Genomic DNA, 26,657 nt, shown 5'->3' on the forward strand with positions numbered 1-26,657 from the left:
ACGCTCCACTCTCTGCATCGTGTAGGAAGATGGTACTGGAAATGGAAATTGAACAACGGAAGTGGAAAGACCACAAACTTTAAGTCCCCATTTTAGGAGGGAAAGCGAAGATTCTCCATTGTTAAAAAGCCTGGTTCACATTGGAGATGGGGGTTCGGGGCAACATCCGTGCTTAAGAATGTAGCAGGTATGAAAGGGACATGACTCACGTTCCAGTGTTGGCGGCTTCTGGAAAACACACGACAGGCTAGGTTTTGTATAATAATGCTGATGCAGTCAAAACAGAGAGAGTGCACTGCTCCTCCCCACTAGGCCTAAGGGCCACACTGAGTGCAGAGAGGAGTCTTCGCTACCTTCGGGGAACGGGCTCTCTGGACAGCCAGCCGCTGCCCGGGCCCAGGAGAGAGATGGAAACAGCGCGGGACCTCCTCAACCCTGGGCTTAGGACCCCCGGAAAGAAAGCGGTCTTGGGTCACAGACACAATCCACGCATTCGTGACTGGGCAGGTAGGCCGCTCGGCAACGTGCTCTCAGTTCTTGCAGACCATCCAGAGGAAGGCGGCAAGACGTGGGAGCAAGTCACAACCAAGAGAGCCACTGCACAGCGTGCGCAGCTACACGACCAGGAAATGGTTGCAGGGCCTACCTTCTAGACCAAAGTGCAAGAAGTTGACCTTTTCACCTGCTCAAAAGCGTCAGGTGAAGCAAACGCGATCCATGCTCTTGGGCGAATTTTGACCTAGCGGGTGGAGACGCCTTGAACACAGCGTTACTCTGACTGGGGAGACTGCGCTCTTTATGGAAATCACCCCCCGGCATGGCATGCGCCTCACAGGTGCCAGGTTCGTGCTGGTCAACCCGACCAGGTTAGCTCGGTCCAACTCCAGCACAGAGTTGAGAAGGGCATCAGGGAAGCAACAGAAAATAGAAACGCTTGCTTGAAGCAACCTCTTGATTCTTAGGTAACATGACTTATCCATTTTAAACTCCTAAAAGCGACGGTGCCAAATGTTGGCAGTCACAAACCCAAATGCATTTAATACATTTGCCTATCTGCTTTTTTTTTTTTTGAGTTTCCAAAATTACTTTTGGTAAATGATACATCCATCTATATTTATAAGATTATAATTAAATATACTATATTTGTGAGGCTTATATAATCTTAGAGATGCTGAATAGTGACGATGCTACCAGTTGGTTTTAAAGTGAAATAATTTTCTGTATTCATTTTTAAATCCTGTTAACATTAGATTCATGATTCTTCCTATTTTAACTCAAATTTTAGATTATTTTGGGGAGTAAAAGAGGCTCTTTCCTATTTACAAGGTAATTTTGAGTTGCAGAAGTTCTCTCTCGGTGTCCCCTCCTGGGCCCCCTTCACCACCGGCCGCCGCACCCAGACAGGCTGGAAGGTCGGGGCGCTGCTCTTGCCCCCACGGGGAAGCCTCCGCACAGACAGTGGCCGTCCCGGGTCTCAGGACGGCGTTCCTCGACCAGTAACCTGACCCTGCACCCCCTTTCCTTGACCGGCAGGGACAACACGAAAGAAGACTTCCCCCCCAGCCCAGCGGCATCCAACTGCCCACAGCCCTTAAAAACGAAGCCTGTTAGAAACAATACCCAACACTTAACAGCCAGAGCGCACATCCCCCGAGTCCCTCGAAACCTCTGTTCTGGACAAGGCCTCGCGTGGCTCGCCACGCGCTGTTAGATGCGTCACCTCCACTGTGCCTGCTACTTCAAAGCCCATGGCGGACACTGAGCCAAAGAGGAGCGGAAAGATTAAGTAAAATTTGTCAGTGTCAGAGCTGGCTTGGGTCAGGAACGAATTCTGCTTTTTACCATCGATGACTTTTAGCAGCACCGATAATGTTTCCATTAATGTGGGCCTTCTTGCTCCTTCACATCCTTCTGTGATTGTACTAAACAGCCGAGATTTAGGGTGACGGGCTGTCTGGGCGCATGACCTCCTCCTGTCTACTGCCCCGTGGGAGTTCATCCCACGGCCCAGGCAGGCTCCGAGGACATGAGCAATGTCCTTTGACCAAGGCTGAATATCCTCCAAAGAGCTCCGTTTTACCCTGCCCGCTGGGTAATGAACAAGCCGCAGCTGTGGGCAGCCGGTGACTGGCAGCTTCGTGCCGACAATGCGCCTGCCCGTGCACCATGTCTGGGGCACAGTTTTTGGAGAAACATCAAATCCCCCAGGTGACCCAGCCCCTCTGCAGCTCAGGTTTGGTGCCCTGCGACTTCTGGCTTTTCCCGAAACTGAAATCACTTTTGAAAGGGAAGAGATTTCAGACCGTTGACGAGACTGAGGAAAATACAACAGGGCAGCTGGTGGCGACTGGGAGCACTGCGCCAGGTTGCAGGGCGCCGACTTTGAAGGGGACGGAGGCGTCACTGTCCTGCGTACCATGGTCCTTGTATCTGGCACCTTCTTCAGTCAATGTCCCCACTTTCCGTAGTACCTGGCGAATACCTTTGGGACAGACTTTGCAGGCCACAGACCACCTGATCGGAATCCTCTGGACGGCTCGCTAAAGCACAGGCTTATGGCCTTAGTCAGAATCTAGGGGGGCGATCAGGATGACAGGCTTGGTCGACCTAGTTACCAAGGGACGTTCCTGCCCGCAGAGTCACGCGGCCTCACGTCAGGGTCCATCCCGCGGGAGCCGCCCACCCGCCCTTAAACTAGGCGGCGCCACATCGCAAGCGCCAGGCGTGTCCCCAGACTTAGTCCCCACTGGCGGCGGCACGGGCTGTGCCGTGAGAAGGGGGCGGCGGGAGACCATTGCTGCCACCCTGAGCGTGAGCGTGGAAGAAGAACAAGGTCTTTGGGGACCGAGGGGGCCAGCGAAGCCCCAAGGAGAAGGCGACCCCGGGAGAACCAGGGTGGGCTGTGCGCTCCGACCGCCCAGCGCGCTAAGGCTTCCTTCCTCCAGGGCTCACGGTGGAGGTTTCGGTGTCGCTTCTCCTCAGGGAACACAGACGACAGCCACTGTACCTCTCGACACGGAGGCTGCACTGCACGCAACAGCGCCGCGGTGGGTGCGGGGAGCCAGAGGCGGCCTGGCGGCCCCAGCCTGAGCCGAGGTCCCCATCCCTCGTCCCATCCCTCCAGGTCCCCCGCCGCCCAGCCCCAGCGGCCTCTGCAGAGGCCCTCAGGTCCTTCCTCCTAAGCGCTTCACTGCCCTCATGAAGCCAGGGGACAGCCTCTCGGACGTCTGTGTTGTTTAAGGTCTCCCGTTCACCAGCTTATATCGCTTAGTCAGTAATTATTCACGAAATGGACCTAACCTCTGAGTCCAGAAACCCCACCCCCACCCCAGAAAGACAAAAACGGAAACCACCGAACACACTCGCCTCTGCGCCAAGACCACGGAGGGAAAAGGGGGGCGTGGGGCGGTCATCCTGTGCGCGCAGGTGCCCCTGACGTCGGCGCTGGGGGCCTGAGAGAGACAGGACGCAGCCCAGGTCCCTGCGGCTGTCCCCGCCCGGGCCTCGTCGCTCCCACTGCCCTCAGCCCCACAGCCCGGCGGGGACCAGCCCTCAGCAGAGGGGCAGCCCATGCCCCGGGGGAGCTCCTCCTAAGCCAAACGCCCTGCAACGGGCGCTTTCACCGAGGCCCCTGGCGGGGGACAGGCGGCGGGGGCGCGGGCGAGGGGTCCTTGGCCTGAACCGCTAATATCTGTGCTTAGATGTGTATATTGTGCAAATCTGGGCGCCCTGAGTCGTCACTCAGTGAGTTTTCCGAGCTCGATGGCTTGTCTCACAGCCAACATGTCCGCCCCGGGCCACGCTAACCGGTTCCCACGCCGCAAACCGGAGCGGGCGCTGTCCTGACCCACCCCGTGTCCCGCGTCCCGCGTCCCGCACGAGGCGCGCCCCCGCCCCCGGGCGCCCTTACCTGAGCTGGTGGAGGCCGGCGACTTGCTGCGCCGGGACGGCCCCGGGCTCTTGGCGGCACCCCGGCGGGACGACGAAGCTATTTTGGTGTAAGATGTGGACTTCACGACGCGACATTCTGCGGAGAGAACAGAGCACACGTCACGGGGGGGCCAGGGCACACATCAGCGAGCATGCACGACGCAGCTGGAAAAGGGGCTGCGTGCCGCCCCCCCACCCCCTAGTCCGGCCTGCTTCCTGCCTGCCCTGCGCTCACCCGGAGAAGCCGCGGCCCGGGAGGCCCCTTGCGCCTCCGAGCGGAGGGCGCTCCACGCCTGCCCGCGCGCGCCCTCGTCCCAGCAGCGCTTGGGCGGAGCCAGAGTCTAGGCGGGTGAAGAAGTGATCGTGCTGGATTTCTCTCTACGCGCCCCTGCGCTCCTTTGTGTCCATATGTCTCTTTGGGGATAAAATGTTCTCTCTTCCAGGGAAAACGTTAGGGGAAAGGTCAGCCTCATAAGCCAAGACAGGAAGCGGTGCAATAGGCCACCCCTTGGGGAAGATCCCGCCCCCTGGCGCTGACTGTTCTCGGGGCCCTGGCGGGTGCGGAATGGACAACGTTTGCTCGGGGGAGGGAAAGTCAGCGAAGAGGAGACCTTTGCCCTGCCCGAGAGCACCCAGCGAGCCGTGTGGCCACAGGACCAGGTCTGTGGGGTGGTTTTTGGTCTGAGCCTCAGAAACAACCTTGCTTTGGCTGGACTGAAATCGTTAGTGTTTGTGTACGTTAAATTCAACGCTCAGCATCTTAAACAGCAAAGAGCTTTTTTATTTCCCTCTTGGTGAGTTGCATTGACCAATGAGGACGTTGTATAGATCCGCGCATCTTCTGCTTGAGGAGCCATTTTCAATAAATAAAAATAATTTTATGCTTGTAAGGATGATTAATATTCACGGTGGATAGAAAAGTGTAAAGAATATAAAGAAAATTGAGTGATGCTTTTTTTTTTTGGAGGGTGGTATACAAACCTAGAATTTTTCCTACTCATTTATATATTTAAACAACATTGGATTAGTCTGCACATATCTGTCTGTTACCAGCCCTTTTTACACCATGATACATTGTGAGCATTTTCACTCTAATTTGAGAAGAAGGAGAAAGAGAAGAAGAAAGGAGGAGGAGGAAGGAAATCCCGCCTTGAGCTGTGACATTTGTGTCCCCACAGCCACAGGCAGAAGGAAAGCTGAATCAGGGCATCGCTGAGTGCGCCCAGGCCTCCGCAGCGGCTACTCAGGCCCCTGCCGGCCGTCTTGGCCTGACCAGGTGGCCCTGCAAGGGATTCCCACTTCTCTAAAAGAAAAAAAAAATCTACACAAATGGACATAGCAGACATTAAAAGATGGAAGCAAGCAAGCAAGCTGCCCTAGCCTTTGGTCATCGGCCTAGCCTTTTGGAAGGACATTAGCCGCCGGCCAGGACCGCTGTACTGGCGCTGGCCCATTGGCAAGCTGCCGAGTCAGTCAGTACTGAGTGTCCTGTGTATGCCAAGCCCCAGGCGCTGCGGGCCAGGGGGTCTGGGGGGGGGAGTGCCGAGTCTCCCAACTGGAAACACCTGCCACCCGGTCTCCCCTGCTTCTTATTTCATGGACCTCACGCTTGAAAATGTTGGTTTATGAAACAAGCCGCGCTAAGTAATAATATGTTTTCTCATTTTAAATCAACGTTAGGCCCGCAGCAAGGGCAGGGTGACCAGGACTCTTTGTCCCAGGTCATGAATGTTTGGAGTCATCGAAACTGAAAATAATCATTTTACAGGCTCAGACTCTAGTTAGCAAGAATGAAGAGTTAAAACAGAAAGTTACCAGATGGCGCGCATGGGTAATGACACCCATCTGTGAGCCACAACACGCAGTGAAGAGTCGACTTCAGGGCTGGCTGCACGCGGCGCGCCGGCGGTGCCAGAATGCTGGTGTGGCCCCCGCCGCCGGCCGGGCCTGGGATCGGCGTCCAGTCGCCGAACCCATCCGGCCACACTAAGCTGACATTTTTCCAGTTACCAGAAACGAGGTATTTTAGCCAGGCAGCTCTGTCTTAGAGCAAACGTAGGCCTTTCATTTGACTTTTTTCTGTTTTTTAAAAAAATTTTTTATTGTTCAATTATAGTAGCCCCACTTCCCCCCATTACTCTCCCTGCCTTGCTCCCCCATTCAGTCCCCCCCCACCCCGCCCAGTTGTCCCTGCCCGCGGGTCCTTCATCCTTGTTCCTTGGCTTGCCTCCTCCCCTTCTTCCCCCCATATTCCCTCCCGGCCCCTGCTGGTCACTGTCAGTTGGTTCTTTATTTCCACGTCTCTGGTTCTATTTTGCTCGCTTGTTTGTTTTGGTGATTAGGTTCCACTTACAGGTGAGATCATAGGGTATTTGTCTTTCACCACCCGGCTTATTTCACTTGGCATAATGTTTGAGGAGCGGAAAAAAGCTTGCGGGCTCACGCCATGCTTCTATAGCTTCTCTTGCTTCCCTGGGATTTAGCTCTCACCGTATTACTCATCTATCAAAAGTATTCATTTTACTAGTCGGCCTCCTCACCCCCTGCTCCGCGGGTACTCGCTGGTACCTGGCATATCACAAAGCATGTAACAGCTGTTCAGGAAACATTGGCCTGATTGCTGTCAATTCTGTAACTACTCGTGTGAACTCTTACGACTCACTGAACTACCGCAGTGTCTCATTTTCCGGACGAGGACACTGAGTTTCAGAAAGACCCAACAACTTGCACCAGAGCCTAGGTCCCCGGATGGGGGCGCCCGCCCCGCCCCGGTGTCCGAGGCTGTGGTCCCAGCACCTGTCCCACTGTGACTGAAGTCTAGGAAGTTTCAGTCCCTGCCCGGGGCCAGGGGGAGCAGAGGGGGTGATCAGTGCGGAGGATGGCAAATATCAACGCTTATCGACGTTAAATTAAAAATGTAGCATACTGCTGCTACAGTTCCATCAAGGTGTCAGTTGCAGCAGGAAAAAACAATGAGCTCTTGGAAGGGAAGGGACCGCGCGCCTGGAAGGCAGCGGCCGGACACCCGCGCCCGGCGCGACAGGACCAGCGAGCGGCTTCCAGAGCTCGGCAGGCATGAGAACAGCCCTGAAAGGCCAAATACTGGAGACAGAAAAAACTGTAGCAACTGCTTTCCCCCCCTAAGGTGGGGAATAAAACCAGTTGAAGAAAAGTGCAGTCCCGGGTCCTAAATGAGGAAAAAAAATTACAAAAGACTCCAACCATCTTTCCCGTGAAAGTTTAGATTTCAGCCATTGTAATAAATCTAAAGGGGAGTGGCATTTTATAATGGGGCACAGTGCAGGGAAGGACAATGTTTAACTGCTTTAGAGAGGATGCCGAGATCTCTGTGGGCTTCAACCCACGCGCAGGACACGTGGTGAGTCAGGGCCTCTGAGAGGCCAGTGGCGTCGGAAACTGTGTGTGTTCCCTGCGCGCTCACTTTCACAGCCTCCCACCGGGAGGAAGCAGCCACCTCCGCTCTCCCTCTCCCGGGGGCGCGTTTGCCTTTGGGGGACAATCGCTTCATTCTGACAGCTCTGGCACCCCGCCGGCCGCCTGCTCTAAGGCGGCTGCGTGTCCTCCGCCTGCGGGGACACCAGGCCAGCAGACACTCCTCAGAGGCAGGGCGTTGAAGGCCGGTGAGCAAGCCGCTCGCGGGGAGCTGCCGGATGGCAACCGCTCCTGCTACCAAGGATCGCGGCCGCCCCCAAGTCCAGGAAAGCAGATCCAGCGCAGTAATTGGGTCTCTGGGGACCGCCTCTCCCACAGCCACCAAGCAGGCACAGCTTGGTCCGGTCCCCGATTTAGCACGTCCCCGTATTCACAGCTGCGGGAGGGGACGCCTCATTCTCCCCTACGTGTCTGCTGAGGACCGCTCTGCAGAAGTTCTTGGGACTTGGTAAGAAGTTAAACCAGTTCCCGCTTCCCCCGGGACCCAGCGGTAGAAACCAGGCCTCTGCCAGGGACAGGTGCCGAGAGGGGAGGCAGAGGCGACGCTCCCGCGCGGCAGACCCCGCCCCCGTCCCGACCCCGCCCCCGGAAGTGGCTGCGGGGCAGCTGCGTGCCGGGGTGGCGCTGATGGCCAGGGGCTCTCACAGGCTTCCGGGCACCGAGAGCCCCCTGCGGCCACCCGACGGGGACATTCACGCTTTCAGCGGGGCCCGCCTGCACCCGTGGAGAATGCGGGACAAGGCCCACTGCACGCGTGTCTGGGGGGCTGCGTGACACGCTGCACGCTGGCTGCGGGTGCCCTTGAAACGTGGCGTGTTTCACTCCTCTCAGCCCTCCCCCAAACCAGCCCGACCGAAAACGCTCTCGGGCGGCCCCTCCGCCCGACTCCCGTCGACTCTAAAAGCGGCGGCTCTGAACGCTTCCGGGGCGGGCCGGCCGGCCGGGGAGCGGCCATTAGAGCGGCCGCCGCTCAGTGGTTCCGCCCCAGCCTGATTACAAGGACGAGCTCGCTCTCGCCTTGGCCAAGGTGCAAAGCCCACAAAGGGGACAGTCTTCTTCTCCGGGGCTAGTGCAATAAGGAGTCAACGCACCTTCGGCGCTAGAGGCCTTGTACATATGGCCCCCGGGTGGCTGAGCGGACACTCGCCACTCCGGCTGCTAATGGTCCAGCAAGTTGCCCTTCCGCGCCCTGTCGCTCTGGGAACGCGAAGGTTATCTGCGGTCAGAGTCACCTCGCACCTCCCTTCCTGTCCCCGTCAGTCACTGTCCAGCTCGCGCTCCAGCGCCCGTCGCTGGGGGCTTCGCCGCCTCCTGCCTCCTGGTTCCGCAGCCTCTCGTCCCGATTAGCCTCCAGCTCGTCAGCGTGGGCGAGCCTCGCACGGCAGAGCCGGGTGACTGATGACTAAGTTTACTTCCTGGGGGCCCGTAACAGCTGCCACACTTCACGGGGGCGTCGGAGGGGAGACCCGGGCGTGGGCGCGCTCCCCGGCCGTGGGTCCTGGTAGCGACGGAGCCCATCCTCTCCTCGTTTCTGTGCCACCCGGACTCCAAGTCACCCGACAGCACGGTGGCCGCCCAGCCCTGTGGGCCGCGGGCTCTGGAGCCCGTGTCGCGTCCCCAGGCAGCACCCGCAGCGCGTCTGGAACAAAAGCAGTCAGCTCGAAAGCTCCCACGCATAATTTTTAAAAAAAGACGGTATGGAGCAGCCTGACTGGAAGCCCAGGCGTCCTCTGGAGCCTCAACACCTGAGACTTGTACTTTCTAAAAACACAGCCCCGTGTGCCTAAACCCAGCGCCTACACCGGCCCCCCACCCTCTGCGACACCCGGCTGGCACCCAGATGGCCGCACAGGCTGTCACCGGCGGCTGCTCACCAGGCGGCTGGGCCGGGGGCAGGGGGGGGGGGTGGGGGGGGTTGCACAACGTCGAACCGATACATAACCCCGCAGAAGGCTTGGTGGCCCCTGGACTTTCGGTGCTAACGGCTCAGGAGTCACCCTGCAGACCTACCATTTCGATAGCATGGCGATTCTCTTCTCCAAATGCCCCCTTTCTTCAAACAAATGCTAATTTCCCCCCCCCCCAACAGCGGAGAGTTACAGGAGGTGGGTGGGTGGCTTTGCTCCACTACATTGTCTGACAGCCTGGTGCGTCCGCTGGTCGGGCGAAGGTGGGCTGGCCACCTCCCCGGGAGGGCGTCTGCGGACCGACACACGCGGCCGCAGCCCCGGAGAGCAGCAGGCAGCTGGCCCGGGCCAGCGCGTTCAGGGAGGCTGGGTCGGAGCGGGCGGCGGGGCCCAGCGCGGCTGCGTGGACCAAACACACTCTGGCTATGTAGTGGTTTTTGTTTTTTTTTCAAGTAACTCAGATACTGGTGGTTGACAAGATGAAGGGACAAAGACTGCAGGACAGCACGCCGGGATTGCTCACAGACTGGGGAGTCCGACGTTTATCTCGGCTGTCGTGCCGCTGCCGCCGTGACCAGCAACAAGGGTTTCCAGCCAGGTTTTAAAGAACACGGACTGGCATCCACTCGAAAACTTTGACGTGCTTGCTAAGGACAGGGAGGCTGGCCAAAGGGCACGGCACGGAACTTAGAAAGTGACATGCATCCTGGACGCAGAGATGGCGACGGTTCTGTTCACAGCTGCACCCCGGCTCCCGGCTCTCTTGCTTGCAGTCACCCCCCAGTGCTCTCAGCTGGCTCATCGCGCTGTCCCCGAGTTTCAGTCCTGGGAGGGAGGAGAGAAGGGGGAGGCCTCCAGCCCCAAGGCAAGAAAAGCCGCTCCAAGCCTTGCTGTCCAAGTTCTTCCGTTCCCGAAACTGATGTCGGTCTGCCCTTCGCCCCGCCTGTCTGCGGCTGCGTTCAGTGCCAGCTGCTGGGGTCTCCCTGGGCTCGAGCCACCAGCTGCCGGGAGCACCTCCCTAGTTGTGGCGGCCAAAAATGTCTCCACACGGTGCCGCATGTCCCCAGGGGACCTGTTGCCCCTCGCTGAGCACCGCTGCCGGACCTCTTCCTCCGACGACGCTTCCTGAGGGTCCCTGGTCCATTCCTCTGTCCTCCTTGAGGGCGTGAGCCAGGCCGTCGCGGGGCCTTTGGCACATCCTTCCCGCGGGTTTCGCCGACAGGAATCGCGGTTTCCTCCAGGAGCGCTCTCTTCACGACAGGGCGTCCCAAGTCCAGGAAACAGCACTCCTCTCCTTCGTTTCTCTGGCCCGGCGTGTGGTTCGCAATTAGACCACAGACCTCTAATTGTAATCCTTTGTTGTTCCCAAATAAACCCATTTTGCTGGAGAACTAGCTCACTGTCTATTTGATTAGGGCCAACAATGCTGCACTAGATGTTTTGGTGCCATGGGTCCGGGAATTTATATATTCACGTAAGTACCCCGGGGGGTTCAGGTAACCTGAGAGGTTCAGAAGTGCTGCCTTACCGGAGGGCACACGCCTCGAGAAAGGCACCCGGGGGGACAGTTAAGAAGGGCTCTGCACAAGGCGGGCCTGTCCCAGCCAGCTCATCACCTGGTCGGTTCCATCAGAATAACCAGGTTCTTGCTGGGGGAGAAGCTCGAGTACAAAGGGAATTTCCAGGATGTCACATCCCCTCACCCAGACACTCTGTGAGGCGGACACCGGGCCTGACGGGAAACGGAGACTGTCCATCGGGAAGAGGTACCTGCGCTGGAAGTCCAGTCCAGGCCCGAGTCCACACTGCGTGGGCGGGACTCGATGAGCACCGCGCCCGTGTCTGGAGGGAAGGGCGGACCTTGGAAAGACAATTCTCCAAAGTTATCTTTGAGCCTACACTCTCCTCTCAGTGAGGAGAAAGTATTAATTCAATAGGGAATTAAGGGGAAAAACCCGAACAATAAGAGCAGGAATAAACCTTCAGACTCTAGTGCAGAAGAAAATGTTCAGAACGTCAGGGTAAGTGACAGGCTGCACTTACAGCTACAGAGGGATCACGTGCTACTCAAGGATAATGACACAAATCCACTTCTGAGCAAAGCCTCATTGGGACAGAATTTAATTTAGAGGTTTAGCCTTCAAGGAATAGGGACAATCACAGGTCTTAATAACACTTAGCTGTTTTGTCAGGGAAGAGAACAGGCAACACCGATGTGCCTGTTTGGCAGAACACAGACCCCCAAAAATCAGGAATTGAATTAAACATTCCCTGCCTCAGGCCTTCAACTTATTTTTATATATAATTCAGACTGCCAGTTTGTCTGCCCATAATCTCAAAATTAAAATAATGAGAGCCTTACAATGCAAAGGTAATGATTCTACAGATAAAAGAAATAAAATGTGGGAAATCTTTTGTGGCTACTTTTCCACAATCAATAGTTATAGAGATCGTGAATGGCATTCATTTCATAAAATAATAGGGAATTAACATTGTAGCAGACGTTCCCTTCCCCTTCGGTGGGAAGGGAAGTTGCTAGATAATAAAGGAGTGAGATCTTAAAGCTTTTAGTTCCTTCCAAGGAGACACTCTAGAGAACGGAAGCCACTCACGCTTTCCGCAAGGGTTTACATATTGTTCTAAGTATCAGCGGGCTTTACAACCACGGACTTCTCAGAATGCGCCGCAAGGGTCCGCCGAAGGCACAAAGGCGTTTGGAGAAGCGCTCCGCCGGGCCCCGCAGCGACGTTTTTGCTGAAAATGTCAGGAGGGGCCATCGGGAGACCCACTGGAAAATTAAGCACTGCGAATAAATGTTTTCTGCGGCAGGAGCGAACGCAGGAAACGACGAGGAAATAAAGTCTCCCCTTTTTTTAATAACTTAGTACAGGAGCCCCACAATCTTCACATTAGGACCTTTTTGTACAGCCTGTCAACAGCTTTGGGGACAAAGAAAAAGCAGAAGGGAGGTTATTGAAAAGGCAAGGGATCTTGGGTGGCAAAGGGGAAACAGTGGGACAACTGTAATATCATAAACCATAAAACATAATTAAAAAAACACAAAACAAAAAAACCTTAACTAGGGCAACACGTGAAACCAGCACGGAAAGCCTCCGGGTAGCTGACGTATTTCCTGAAAAACCAACGCAGGACCCTCTTTTATAGACCTGGCAAGGGCTTGTTGTAAACGAAGGACTCATTGGAGGAAACTGATTGTCGGGAGTAAAACGACTCCTCATTGGCTGAATATTGCCAGCTTCCCATTGGCAGAGCTGTTCCGAGGGAGGCGGGGATAGGAGACGCATTTTCGACACCGCCCTTGGCAGGACCGTTGTCACCCTCTTCGGAACTTGGGGTCCCTCCCGTCTGCTCCCCGACAAGGCTCTGTTTCCAGCTGGAGGCGACTTCCCTAAGGGTCAGCACGCACTGCCTCCGGGGAGAAATGCTTCCCTCGCACACATTTGGACGAAGGGGGCGCTCGTCCCAGCAGTTCGTCCTGCGGCCTACATGGCGACGGGCGCCACGTGCTGGTCACAGGCTTCCCAAGCGCCACCGGTGAGTGGTGGGAGAGGCGAGACGCTGACGCGACCACCTGTCCACGGCCGACCAACAGAGCAGCCCTGTGGTTGCTGGGCTCAGATGGGTCTCGGAGCTCGGAGCACAGTTAAAATGCTGCACGACCAAGCAAGGCAGCGGCCTTGGCTTTTGTCACTCATCCTGGCCGCTGGACTTCCGGTAGCGGGACATTGCGGCTCACGCCGCATTCAGGTGTCGTAAACACGAACCGACAAAAACCTGCTGGGGCATGGAGTCGGGAGAGGGCTCCCGCACGTGTCAATCAGACCCTGACCGGAAGAGCCGGGCCTTGACGCTCAGACAGGAAGAGACGCTATCGAGTACGCCAGCGTCAGATCCCGCCTCCCCCTGAACAGCTCGGCCAATGGGAGGCTGCCAACATTCAGCCAATGAGGAGTCGCTTTACTCCCGACAGTTTCCTCCAATGAGTCCTTCGTTTACAACAGGCCCTTGCCAAGTCTATGAAAGGGTCCTGCGTTGGTTTTTCAGGACTTGCACGTGCGTTGTCGTTGTCCCGCTCTCCGGTAATGCTGTCGTTTGTTGTCCCCAGACATGGGACCACATTTTGCTGGAGAAATAAATGGCTGGTTGGCTGTCACCATAGGGCCAACCCTGCTGCGTTAGCTCCTGAACCTTCCCGTTCCTCTGTGCTTCACATAGGTCAGTTTCTGGGAGGAAAAGACCGTGTGAGGAAGAATGATGAGGAATTGGGAATCTGGGGCGAGGCCATCATTATCCCTTTTAAAATACAATTCCCAGTTTCTTATTCTGTGAAAACTCGAGGAAGACCGTCATCTGGGACCTGATCTCCTGAGCGTAATTTGATCACTTGTGTTGTATAGCAAGTCATTTGTTAAGAGGGGCGTTAGTACCAATAGAGCCTTTAGAGGAAAGTATGTTCACACGTAAGGAGGGTCTGTCCGGAAGGTATCCAGCCATGTACTAAGAAAAAGAGACGTTTATGGAACAAGATTCAAGACGACGCATGAGCAGGCACGGTGTCTGGTGAAGCTGCCCGTCACCCGCTGCCCACCGCCGTGGCCTTCCCAGCCATCCCGACGGTGTCCGCGGAGGGGTGTTCAAGCTTCTGATGCAGACTCGTTGCTCCCCTCGCTCAGTCATTTGGAATGTGACGGCCACACACACTGCACGTGCTCACTCAGTAGCGTCGCCCCCCCCCCCCGACTAGTACAGTGAGGGCGTCATCGCTCACCCATGCACATTCCAGTCCGCTCCCCTTGGCCGCCAGGTTACATTAATGTCGGGCAAACCGCGCTCGGGAGATCAACCGTGGCTGGATTCTTTCCGGACAGACCTCGGGTGTAGGAAACGTAAAATTATCAATGACAAACATTGCCTGGGTCAAAAAAATTTCCGAACAGATTCTGCTTTGTAAGTTCTTTCACATTCATGACATGTTCGGGAGACGTTTTCAAGAGTGAGCTGACACTTGTGGGTAATTCTCCGTATCTGAAACTATAAGACTTTCTTTCCTCCCTTTTGCCAGAAAGTGTAATATTTATTATTCTGTTTCTCATGTTTCCTTCTTACTTTCTTTTTAATGAGAAGTAGCCTTCACATCATCTGCCTAATAAAATCCTCGGTTGTATAGTTTAATTGTAAAATATTCTCTTCATGAGCCATGTATCTATTTTCCTTTCTATTCCAAACGACAGACATTAAATTACATCTCTGGGTAGATGTGATTAATCATCTGTTCCAAAGTGAAGAAAAGAAGAAAAAGGTTAGGCGCATTTAAATTAAAGCCTCTTTTCTTTTCCTTTTTATTAGGAGAAAGCAGACGATGGGTTGAAAACCTGATTTATTTCCCTTAAACCTATTTGAAGATCACCTTTAAAACACGGGGTCAAATGTGGCTTGAAAGGAACTCCCTGTGCAGTACTCATGTAAGTCCCTGGGTTATAGTATTTCAAGGCTAATAAATACCGTAGCCCTATGAAGGCAGCCATCTAATATGACAGCGTACGGGATTTGGGAGTGACCGCGGTCTTTCAGTGACAAGGCCCGGTTAGAAGGGAGACATTATGGTTGACTTGGGGGGAAGCTGCCTGAAATCACAGGATTCTGCCTGAATTTGGCCCCCTGCCTTCGAACAAATGAGTCATTACTGCAACCCACGGGGTAGTTCTCTCTGGCAAAGTGATTCACCAAATGATTTCAGTAGATCGCTTGCGTTTTGTGGCTACACTTATCATCTTCGAATATTTACCCAATAAATTGCAGTGTGGGGCTAAGGTAAACTTGTATTTTTCTCATTTATCTGGGCCTCTAGTTCCAAAACAAGGAGGAGAGTGCCAAGCCATGTTTAAAGGCATTCGGTGACAGGGAGGGTTTTTTCTTCTGTCTAAAAATATTAGCAGAAATGTATTTAAATAATTTTTATAAGTCTGTTCTTGTTTAAAAAAAAAAAAAGCCAGACAACTAATCTTGTCCTCCTCCTTCCTGGCACATTATGCGGCTGATAAACATGAAAGAACCTACGACCTCAGTTAAACGAGAGAGATGATGTTGGACATAATGATCTCTAGTGGGGGCTGCTGGGCCCCGCTTCGAAGGCACGTTTGGACTTGGGAAATAGAAACACCTAGTGCAAAAGTTTCTACTTGGACGTTAATCTATCAAAATGTTTTATAATGGATTTATTATTTTTAAAAAGATGACATCTCCATGATAAAAATCCAAACTGCAAAAAAAAAAAAAAAAAAAAAAAGTGAAAAGAAAACCGTAACTAATTTCCCATGGGCAGCTAGGAGCTACGGCGTGCTGTGCCACACTAGGACTTTATGTCTTTCCTTGGCAGCCACTTATAAAGTTTATGAACTAAACTTGCTCCTCTTTGTTTAGATGCAGCTGATAATTTATTGACTTTTAAAAATTATTTAAATTATTTTTTATTACTTTTGCTAGGAATATAGTGGAAGACATTGTATGATTCTGATTCATTCTCTCATTATTTTTTAATACTGGGTGATAGATATTTTTTAATACTGGATGATTTTTTTTTTTTTTAAGAAGAAACTTGCCTTTTGAGTCCCTGATTCGTTATCCACTCCTCAGCCTTAACATTTTTATTTTTACAAACCTCTCACCACGTTGAATTCTGCTTTCTCCCAAGCCTTTTCCTTTCAGTTTATGAAGGGACATGAAGAGAAAATACACGGGCAGCCCACTGCAGCCATACAATTGACAAGGATGCATTTGTTTAATAAGTACCATAAAAAATATTTAATGATATGGGATGTTTAGGAGTGAAAAATGTAGATTATAAAAGAGAGTAGGCTGTGCACAAGTATGCCAAGAAATGTGTTAAAAGTATATTTCTGAATCAGTTTTAACAGTAATTTTTCTCCCCCAGGTCAAAAGATGGCATATAATTTTTTCTGCATTTCCAATTTTCTGTATTATACAAATGTTGCTTTTAAATGGAAAACTGTTCTTAAATTTTATAAAAGTTGACATTTTTAGAATGACTCCAAATAGTAAAGAAGGACTTAAAATAGAAAATGCCTCTCCTCACTTCCTTTTACTCTCAGTCCAGAGCCCCAAAGGCGACCACTGATAACTTCCTGGGTGTCTCTTCAAATGTCAGTGCTTACATAAGCAACGCAAATATGCACATGTGTGCGTATATGTGTGCATGTGTTCTTTTGTATTAAAATATGATGCATACTGTTGATGCTTGGATACTTTTCCTGCCTAACAATACATGTTGGACAACTTACTGTGTTGGCTGATGCCGGTTGACCTAGTTCGTTAGTGACAGCGGAACATCCCATTAAATGGCTACATAATAATATATGTAGCCGGATCTCCATTGACACCTTTTACTTTTTACTGCTCTAGATTGTTGTGATTGCAAATAAACTGCAATGCACTTTATAATATGCTTCTGTACACTTGCATACAACATTTCTAGAGACACCGTTGATGGATCGACGATCAAAGGCAGACGGGCCTTGAAAATTCTCACACGTTGGTGTCACTGGGCAGGATCCACATTCTTACCACCTTCGCCTGTGAGTTTTTTCATGCTCTCCCAACACTTTCCCTACTGCTAAGTTAAGAGGGGATTTCACTGCTGTGTTAATTTACATTTTGCGGCTACCTGGAGGATTGAAAACTGTTTTCCCACGTATTTATAAGTCAGCCGGACTATCTCATGAATGGCCTGTCCGTATCATTCATCCATTTTTCTGTTGTTTGTCCTTTCTTTTTGCTTGGTAAATATTGTGTGTGCATGATAAGATTTAGCAGCACATACATTTTAGGGAGTATTTTTACCTTTGTCTCCAGTCTTTACATTTTGTAGCGATTTGCCATACAGAATTAATTGTTTTGCATTCTGATTGTCCAATACTTTCTCTTATAGGCTCTGGGAATTACTTGTTATAAGAAACCCATCCAATAGGATGTTTAAACAAGAAGGCACCGAGTGTTTTCAAGGAACGTTCTCATTAGGCAGGTGATGTTGCAGGCTCTGGAAATGACCAATGGCTATACAGTCAAGGAATGACTGAAGGAAGTAGCACAAAGTGCTGAATTTCATAAAAGTCATAACAGTGTTTAAAAAGAGCCAAACTGGACTGTATTTTAAGCTTTCCATTTTTAGCATCACCATTTCCTTGTAAGAGCTGTAACAATCACAGCTGCTTCATCCCCAATTATAACATCACTTTTGTTACACAAAATGACTGCCGTACAGAGCTAGGCTTATAAATACATGTAGGATTTTTCTATTTGAATAAACTGACCTGTGGGACTGCTAATGGGTACAGGCTTATTTTGGGGGTGATGATTCTCTAAACTTGATGACGGCGGTGGCTGCACAATCCTGTGAATCTACTCACAGCCACTGAGTCACGTGCTGGAAGTGGGCGAGTGGCATGGTAGGCGGATCCCGTCTCAGCCAGGCGGCTCAGGCGGCGGCTCCGTGGGTGCGCGGGGAGTTCTGAGTGGCGCTGTGGGCTGAGTCGCCGTGGCTGGCCCTGCAGCGGCCTCAGCTTGTCCATCCCAGGCAGGACGGGCTTCGGCCGGGCCAGCTTTTTGGGGGGGGCTCCTCTGTGTGCGTCCTTTTCCCTCTTCGTTTTCCTCGGCCCTCCTTCCCTTCTCGGATCCTCTCGATCGGCCTGCGGGGCAGGGCATGTGGAGGTCTTCCGTCCTTCCGTCCTTCCCTCCTAGGTGTCTGTGATTCTTCTGGTCCCTGGGATTAAATCGTGTCACTTCGGTGTGGATGTGCTCTAACGTGACACGCTACAGTGCGGGTTTTGGCAGAAGGGAAATGACAGCCTAGGACGGGTTGGGGCGCCTGGCCTGCCTGGTGCCAGCTGGGGCGCATCTGAAGGAACCTCCGTGCTCCGCTGCGCCCTCATCTTACTGAAGAGACTGTGACAGAGCATGTTATTCAATCCCATCACCTGCAACAGTTATTCAGATCTTTTCCTTCTTACGTTTTTATTTACGATCTTCCATTAAAACGCAATATAAAAAACAAGTCTCTAAGCATTATTACATCACTTCCCGCAGCTCGTGATGGCTGTTGCTTTCATCAATAAGTTCTGAAGCATCAGAGTGTGAGTCAAAATCAAGGCGAGCCACCTCTCTGCACCATTTGCAATGCACCAGTGATGAGCGAAACTAAAACTAATTCACCCAGATCCGTGGGCTCGTCCTTAACATGCGTAACTGGTGGAGCACTGCCCAGCTTCCCGATTCCATTCACTGATACGTTTATGTCAGGTGCTCCTGTGCCTTCGACTTAGGAAAACGTCGCTAGACATCAGTCAGCATCTAACAGAAAGGGATCAGGCAATTAAACAAATTTTGTCGCGTACTCTGGAGGACCCCACGAAGGTCCCAGGGCACAGCCGGTGTCCTCAGGGAGCTCGCCGTCCACGAGGAGGCTTAGCCCACCTCTGCCGTAGGAGGCGCCCTCACGGTGCGGGACAGCCAACCACCCTACCACCAGCGGCAGCTCCCGCTTCAGCCCTTCCTCCCTTCCCCGTTCCCCACGTGGGACGGCGTCCGGCAGCCCCTCCTGCCACACACCTCGGGATGTTCATCTGTTCACCTGGTGCTTTTAGCGTGAGGTGCAGAAACTCTTCTGGGCTGGAAACACACGTGGAAGCCCCTGACGTCCCGGAGAGAGAAGGCGAGGTGACGGAAACGTGCCAGCGCATCACTCAGCATTTCCCCCCCGGGCGCCCCTGGGCCGCGTCCAGACGCTGCGAAGCGGGGTCCACAGGAAGGGGTCCCCATGCAAGGGCGGGGAAGCCCCAGCCTCCGCAGGGCATCCTGGACGTGGGCTCTTCGGCTCGGGAACAAGAGCTGAGGTGAGGAGAGTTCTCCGGATGTGTTTCCTGATACATCTCGGTCCTTCAGAATTATCCTAAGCATGCCTGTATAAATAATAATAAGCAACGACCCACTGCGGTTCGGGGTTCACGGCCCTTTGGGACAGCGTTTCGGTGACCAGACAGGCACCCTTCTCTAAGCTGCATCTCTGTTTGAGGCGCAGTCTCCCCTTCCCACCTTCTTGCGGTTCATTATCGGCCTTAAATGATATCGCTAATGGTTAGTCATGTCTTTGTATTTATAGCATGTGGTCAGTGATCTCTATGAATTACTTTATGCCAAGATGTTAGAGGAGAACAGCAGAAAAGCATCTATTTTATGACAAACCTTAACCATTTTCCAGTGATCATTATAATTTAGTATACATGTGGTGGAGGAAAAAATCTGGAATTGCCTGCAATGTGTGAACTTGAGGACGAACTCTCTTTTAGCTTAATGAATACAGTGTTCAGGGAACGTAGAGTAAATTATTTTAATTTTAAAAATGGACTGTCACATATACTACCACCATCCCAAGTTTATTTTAAAAATTCTACAGATATCACAAAAGACACAATTCCAAAGCATTATCAAGACTGTGGGTTATTGCCAGTGGTTGCTTGAACAGCTCATGAATGTTTTTTTCTCATTCATATAAACCTAAAACTCAGCTAACAAAAATTGCTCTTTGTCCTCCATAACTTAATTAACCACTATTACTCTCCCAGATTTTTAGACGAATACAGGTACAATGCACACTTTGACATTATCATTCAGAAAAAACCTCAGGGGACATATGTTAAACATATATATGCCCCAAAGGGGAAGGAAATATTTTAAATCTTTATTTTTGAAAAAGGGTTTGAAACAGATGGAATTTGCTTCTAGAGCGCACAAGTTTCCGAGTTTGGTTAGATTGTATGTAGCAAAAGTAAGCAAAAGTGAAAAAATTTAAATATGCAATGAGAACGTGATAGGTAGAAAAACACAAGGGGAGGTAACTAATGTCTTTTCTTGGCCAGTACACAGGAAACAGCTACGCTCCTCCCACCGAGGGACCCAGCAGGGCCCCCCCGCCAGCAGCTCTCCTGCGTCAGCACTGGCGCGGCACAGGGACGGCGCTGGGACCTCGGGTTAGGCGACCCTTCCGGCCAGAGGGCAGGGCACATCCAGGTTCAGGCCATCCCTGAGGCACCCAGTGCGCACGGAGGGAGGCCGAAGGGATGGGGGCTCCGAAGCCTGGAGAAGAAACGCATTCCATCTGGGTGGGAGCGGATGGCTCCTGGGAGCAGGGGCAAGATGGAGGTGAGCTCGGCCAAGAGAGAGGGTGGGGCTCGAGGCACGGAAGCCGGCTGTGACCCAGTCATTCGATGAGATCAGCGGGGAAGGGGGCGTCTGGAGAGGCGGGGTCTTCGGGGCCACTTGAAAGAACACAGGCTTTATCCTTAGGGGACAGGGGAGGGGGGCGAGGAGGCTACCGATCTGTTGATGTATCTCAGAGGATGAGAGTGACTTGGTCATAGTTTTAGAGGGAACACGAAGACTCGGCATGAGGGACGGATTTGAGGAGGGCAGAGCTGGAGGCAAGACGCCCAGCCCGGCGGCTGCTCGAAATGCCCCGCGACCTGAGCGCTGGCTGACCCAGCCTCCTCTCGAAGGCCGAGGGCGGGTCACACGGCCGGGTCAGGTCGTGGGGAGGAGGGCGGGTGATGTTCTGGGAGCTCGGAGAACGGGCAGGCGTGAACGGACCGAGGGTGCGCAGAGCGAGTGTTTGGCAGTGTCGCTCGAATGATGGCAGGCTGGGTCCCCGTGGGGCTGTTCTGGCCTAACTCCGTTCCTGTCGAAGGCCGGGAGACCACAGGATGAAGCGGGACTAGGCTCAATTCTAAAGGAGCAGATCGAGCAATGACTTTTGTCACCAGTTAGGTGGGGAACGCCTTTGCTGGTTCTGGGAGGCAGCGGGCTAACTGCCCCTCTCGTGCAAGGACAACATAAAAATGCCAGATCAGCCGCTCGAAAATAAAACAGAACTGAGACGAATGAACTCGATTCAGGAAATACTGCAGAAGCATCCACACCCGAGAAAGGACAGTGCGACTGATAAAACTGTACTTAACATTCCAGTGCTCAGAGAACTGGCTTCTTATACTTAAAACATTTTCATTTTTACTCTTACTTTTTGTGTTTCTAATAATAAAAATTTCAGAAGTGAGAGGCTATCTATATCACCAACAGGGAACTTTATTAATATTGTAGAGGCCTTCACATACATCTGTGAAAATGTTAACTTATCTGGATCTAAACTTTGAGATCTACAACAGGACAAGGCACAACATGCGGCTGATTAGGGTGACGCTTCTTTGACTTTGGTTGTCTTTAATTCCCTTCTCTTACTGCCTCCAAGGTCAACTTTGAACTCACACCCAAGGCCTATAAAAGCCTAAATAAGTTTCTAATGACAGGTTCAAGATCATTCCCTGAACCTACAAAATGTCTACAAACGCCTTACCCTCGAAGAGCAGGCCACAGGGAGGTGCCGCTTCGCTTGTCAGCGACATAGTGGTCCCTGCCCAGTTTCCCAGGAAAAGCTTTAAGAAGAAATAAAACACATTTATCCTTATCCCAAGCCCTTGGAAAGATCTTTAGCTGTGTCTTCTGAGTAAATGTGTAAGTAGACACGTCTGAGGAATCTCCTCTTCCTAATGAGTGAGCGGACACAGCAACAGTAAACGCTTCCCATCCTACAAAGGGCTCATGGGGGCTCAATGAGAATCCAAACGGACTGCCGTCTCGCTACCGTAGCATGTTTGCAACAACACTGAAGGGGGACACATTTAGCACAGGCTGGTTGGTTTAAAGGGAATTGTAAATTAGAATTTTAAAACGTGTCCAAGAGGGACGGCAACAGAAGCCCACAGGTCTCGGCTGGGAAGCCGCGGTCGGGCTGCCGGGGCGCACGGTCCAGACACAGCCCTCCGTCCTTGGACCTCAGGGCACCGCGTGCTCCTTCCTCAAGGGACAGGCAGGGAGGGGTGCTCGGCCCCCGGGGAGGCACAGGCGTCCAGTCACTGGCCCTGAGGCACCCCCTCCCCCGGGGCCCGGTTCACGCCCTCCCTTCTCCCAAAGGAGGACGAAGTTTTCAACTGTGTTACCAACATGATGATAAAAAGAGGAGATTTTGGTCTCACCTCCTCACTACTTCCATATTCCAAATAGTCTTAGGGTAACAACACAAGAGGGGCAGCGGCCTGAGCATCCATCCCAGTCCTTCACATGTGTGTATGTGAAAAAGTATGCGTGCCGCGCATGAAAGAGAAAGAGAGAGACAGGGCGCACAGAAGGAGCCCGCGGCACTGGGTTAGAAAGAACGCCTGCCGGGGCACTCACTGCAGACACTGGGGAACCAACTCAGCAAGCGGGGTGGGGGACCCCATGACGCTGTGGTTTGAGCTTTAAGAAGGAACGCTAACCACAGCCATCGCTCTGAGCGGCCCACGCACTGCCTCATTACCAGGCAGCGCCGCGACGGCCGTGCCAATCAGCAGGTCCGTGTCGCATCAACGCGCGCGTTTCCCGCAGCGCTGAGCTCCGCTAAGGGACGGCCGCCTGTGTCCTTGATCGCGCCGCTCACACGGCCACAGGCCCGCGGACGCCCGGAAGCCCCGGCACGGTGAGGCGGGGGCGAAATGGACGTGGAAAGTCACGATCTGGGAAAACACGGGCGTATCCAGAAATAAGGCCGAGAGGGGCCGCTGGGGAAAGGCGCGCCAGCTGTCCTTCCGCGGCGCGGGCGCGGGCGCGGGCGCGGGCACTGGCCTTGGACGGGGTGAGCTCTGGGGGAACCAGCACGGGAGTGAGGACCCAGCAAACGCCCAAAGAACACTGGGCGGGTATTTTGGTAAATATAAATTTAAAACATCAAAAATACCCCGAGCTTTCTCCAAAATCATACCTATTCTACAATAAATTGCATTAAATACACTTAGTAAACTCTTTTATTCATCGAGAACCCAGCCGCATGGAAAAAATATGTCACAGGAATTAAAATGAAGTAACGCCAAAGTACATAAAAAGAAAGCGGTGAACACTAGCAACGGGCTGATCTAGATAATTTGGGTCAGGCGGTATATGATTAAAGAAATGCGGTTACAGCGGGAGAACATGGGCCAATTTCTTCAGCTTTAGGAGGTTTTCAGTTTAACTAAATGGGCATTCTGTAGAAATTATTCGCCACGTTTTCTGTAGGAGCACTGGGCAGACGCACCCTCAATCTACAGCGGGGCTTTTGGAGCTCACACTCCTCACGTTTTGGCCAGACCGTTCTTGGCCGCGGGGCGGTCCTCTGCACTGTGGGGTGTTCAGGAGCAGCCCTGGCCTCTACCCGCAACGTGCCCCAGGCACTACCTCCCACCCCTAACAGTGACAAGCAAAAATGTCCCCACACATTGCCAAATGTCCCCCCGCCCCCCGCATTGAGAATGTGCAAAACTCTAGAATTCCGGTAACATAACCACAACTCAAACGCCCGGCCGAGCTCACGCTCTTACACCAGCACGGGGCACTTTCTCTTGGATGAGAATTCTCAAGCCACAGGAGAAAATTAAACTCAGCCAAAGGAAAAATGCAGCCAAGTGTGCTTGAAGGTAGGTGTTGAGAGAGTGAGAAAGAAGCAAGAAGTAAGGAAATGTGCTGTCTTGCCTATAAAATTAAAAACAGAGGATATAAAATAAACTCAGCAAACACAGCAGATTATAAAAATACGCTTCCATTCTACATTATGGCTTAAATAGCGGGGTGGGAACAACGATGAAGCGGAGGAGACAAGCGTGGGGAAGCGGTAGAGGCAGGTGGCTGGGGACGTGGCCCGAGGCCAACAGGAGAGCCGGACGGGCGGGCTGGCGGTTAGGGTGGCTCTGCCCTTGGCCCTCCGCCTCTCCTTCTTCGCAGCCCTCCTCCTCCTAGACCCTGGGCCAACACCTCCTCCTCAGCCCTGACCAGCTGCTCACTCTGCGTGGGCACTGGGACCAGAGACCCGAAAGCAAGGGAGAGCCCACAGCTGCCGCTGAGGGCGGCTGTCCGGAGACAAAGACCAGAGTCCTGATGTGTCCCGTGGCGGCAGCCCCATCAACAGGTGGGACTGCGGACCCCCAAGGTGTCCATATATCCAAAGCCGCTGGCCAAATCTTTCTAGAAGAGATGAGCTCATGAGGGTCCAAAGTCCTGATTTAAAAGACACTACCGTGACTCACCCGGTAAGGCAAGAACGTCCTCCTGACATTCGAGTAACCGCCCCATCATACGACCTGGGGTCCCTGGGGGCCAGGCTCCGGGTACACGGGAGGCGGGCGCTGTGGGGCGCACGCGGCTCTTCGGTAACTCCCCCAGTGAGAGCTGTAACCAGCGCCTGACAGCTTCACAAACGGAATTAGGTATTGAACTTTGAACACTTCATCACCACAAGCTGTTTCTACTTAAGGGGACTTTTGATGAATTGCTTTTATCAGCTGCCCTTCAGCATGAGATTAGAAACACAAGGCCTTCTATTGGCCCCGAATGATCCTTAACCGACGCCGGGTTGGACCAACGGGCCGCAGCGACCAGGACACCGTGGGAAATGCCGGGTGTCACTAGGGGCCGGGGGGCTGCTTACGGAAACTCAACATTCAACTTGCAGGATGATCCTGAACTTCACAACAGATGTGCTTTCTATTATTTAACATTCAGTGTCTCATCGTGGCCTTTTTCCCCCCCCCAAAAAGTCTTTAGCCTGTTTTTTCCCATCTCATAGCCATCCACTTGATGAATGTCTTGGCCAAGTTATAAAATCAAGTTATAATGACCATGTGTGGTACCATGTGGCTAATGTCAGCCAAAGAGCCTTTCGTGTTTTCTAAGGAACAGGGCACTGCAGTTAATGCGCTCAGAATTATTTTGAGAATGTAGAAGGCCACACACACACATGTTCTAGAATAGACTGTTCACCCCTCCAAAGCCAGGCTTTGACACGTGGTCTAAGAAAATACTGACGATTCAAACAGGCTCTTCGAACAAACTACTAAAAACCACAGCCAACTCCCATGTTACTTGTTGAGTGAATAAAAAAACCGAAGGAGAGCAGGCCTTGAAAAGTACATTCAAAGCGCCGAGAGATTTCTGAAGAGGGGACGATTACTTCCAACCCGAGGGTGTAGAGGGGCGTCCTGGGCTGCACCTGGGCTGGCCGCTGAAGGGTGGGGACACAGGCGGAGCGGAGGGAGCGGGCAAGGCCTCGCGTCACAGCCGGGCCGTGGGCGGGTGTCAGCGCTGGGCGCCTGCCGGTGGGCGGGGCGGCCGGGGGCAAAGCCGGCCACGTGGGGCCAGAGTGGCGGGGCAGGAGCTGACGTCCGGCCTTTCTTCCATGGCCTCTGAAGGGTCTTTTTGTTTTGTTCGTTTGTGTTTTGTTTGTTTTTACTTTTTTTTTTTTTTTTGCAAGGTAGTGGCGTGGTCATGGGCTGGGCTGCAGGAACAATGGACTCGGCAGTGGCTTGAAGAGTGGCCCAGGGGAGACGTCACACAGGCCAAGACCAGGGCGGCCGGAGGTCCCCGGACACCGGCAAGGCCCCCGCCCCCGGCCGACGCGGCCCCGCCAGGCCGGGGCTCGCGAGGGTCCACAGCCTCCCGTGAGCGCGCCCAGGCTCCCGCGCCCTCTCCGGTGTCATTTCCACGGACAAGCAGTCCTTCTCATTCTCAAAAGAAACAGACTAAACCCAACATTTCACAGAGTACTATTTATAGAGAGAAGCCTCCGGAATTGGTCATTGGTATTATCATATAAATTATCTTTTTAAGTTTAAAATAACACTTTCAAGAGCATTAAATTGCCCCTCTGTATTCCAGGGCTACTCTGAAACTTCAGTCTCCAGGGGCGTCCCGCACGCAGCCCGCGGTGCCGCATGCAGCCCAGGACGGCTGTGCATGTGGCCCAACACAACATCGTAAATTCACTTAAAACGTGATGAGATGTTTTTCTGATTATGTGTCGCAATGTATTTAATGCGTGGCCCGAGACAACTCTTCTTCTTCCAGGGTGGTGCAGAGACGCCAAACGGCTGGACACCCCTGGACAGATTTACACCCTTAAAAATTAGCTTTGGAGGTTAGAATTTTAAAATAGGAATGCACGGAGATTATTATACAACTCCAGAAGGAATAACAGAGGGGTAAGCGTGCCTCCTCGCCTGATGTTGGCGTTGGTAGCAGTTGGACAATCCAGACCAGGTAAACAGTGGAAGGAAAGCAAGGTTTCCCAGGTGTTAGCAGCGAAGAGCCAGGGCGTTGTGAATGAGTCCTAGGCATGAGGAAACCTCTGCCGGTACCACCTGGCATTTCTCAGCAGAAGGTCAAGTTTTCCTCACCACCCAAAGGCGACAGGCCACTTTGGTGCCCAGACCAAGGAGGAGA

The 26,657-nt window shown here is 52.8% G+C and overlaps 1 protein-coding gene across 6 annotated transcripts in view; it reads right to left on the reverse strand.

Moving 5' to 3' along the window:
- The window catches only part of DCLK1 (doublecortin like kinase 1), a 223,637-nt gene that overhangs the window by 74,396 nt on the left and 122,584 nt on the right, over window positions 1-26,657 (reverse strand). For 5 of the 6 annotated variants that reach the window (XM_054586553.1, XM_054586552.1, XM_054586554.1 and 2 more), the window contains one exon: window positions 3,911-4,027. In XM_054586553.1, the coding sequence (XP_054442528.1) occupies window positions 3,911-4,027 (117 nt within the window). The remainder of the gene's footprint in view (window positions 1-3,910; window positions 4,028-26,657) is intronic. The other variant, XM_054586560.1, reaches the window with a different exon arrangement.

The sequence above is a fragment of the Pteronotus mesoamericanus genome, unplaced genomic scaffold (assembly GCF_021234165.1).
Source record: "Pteronotus mesoamericanus isolate MK-2021 breed Mesoamerican mustached bat unplaced genomic scaffold, CSHL_Meso_final contig_94, whole genome shotgun sequence".
NCBI lineage: Eukaryota > Metazoa > Chordata > Mammalia > Chiroptera > Mormoopidae > Pteronotus > Pteronotus mesoamericanus.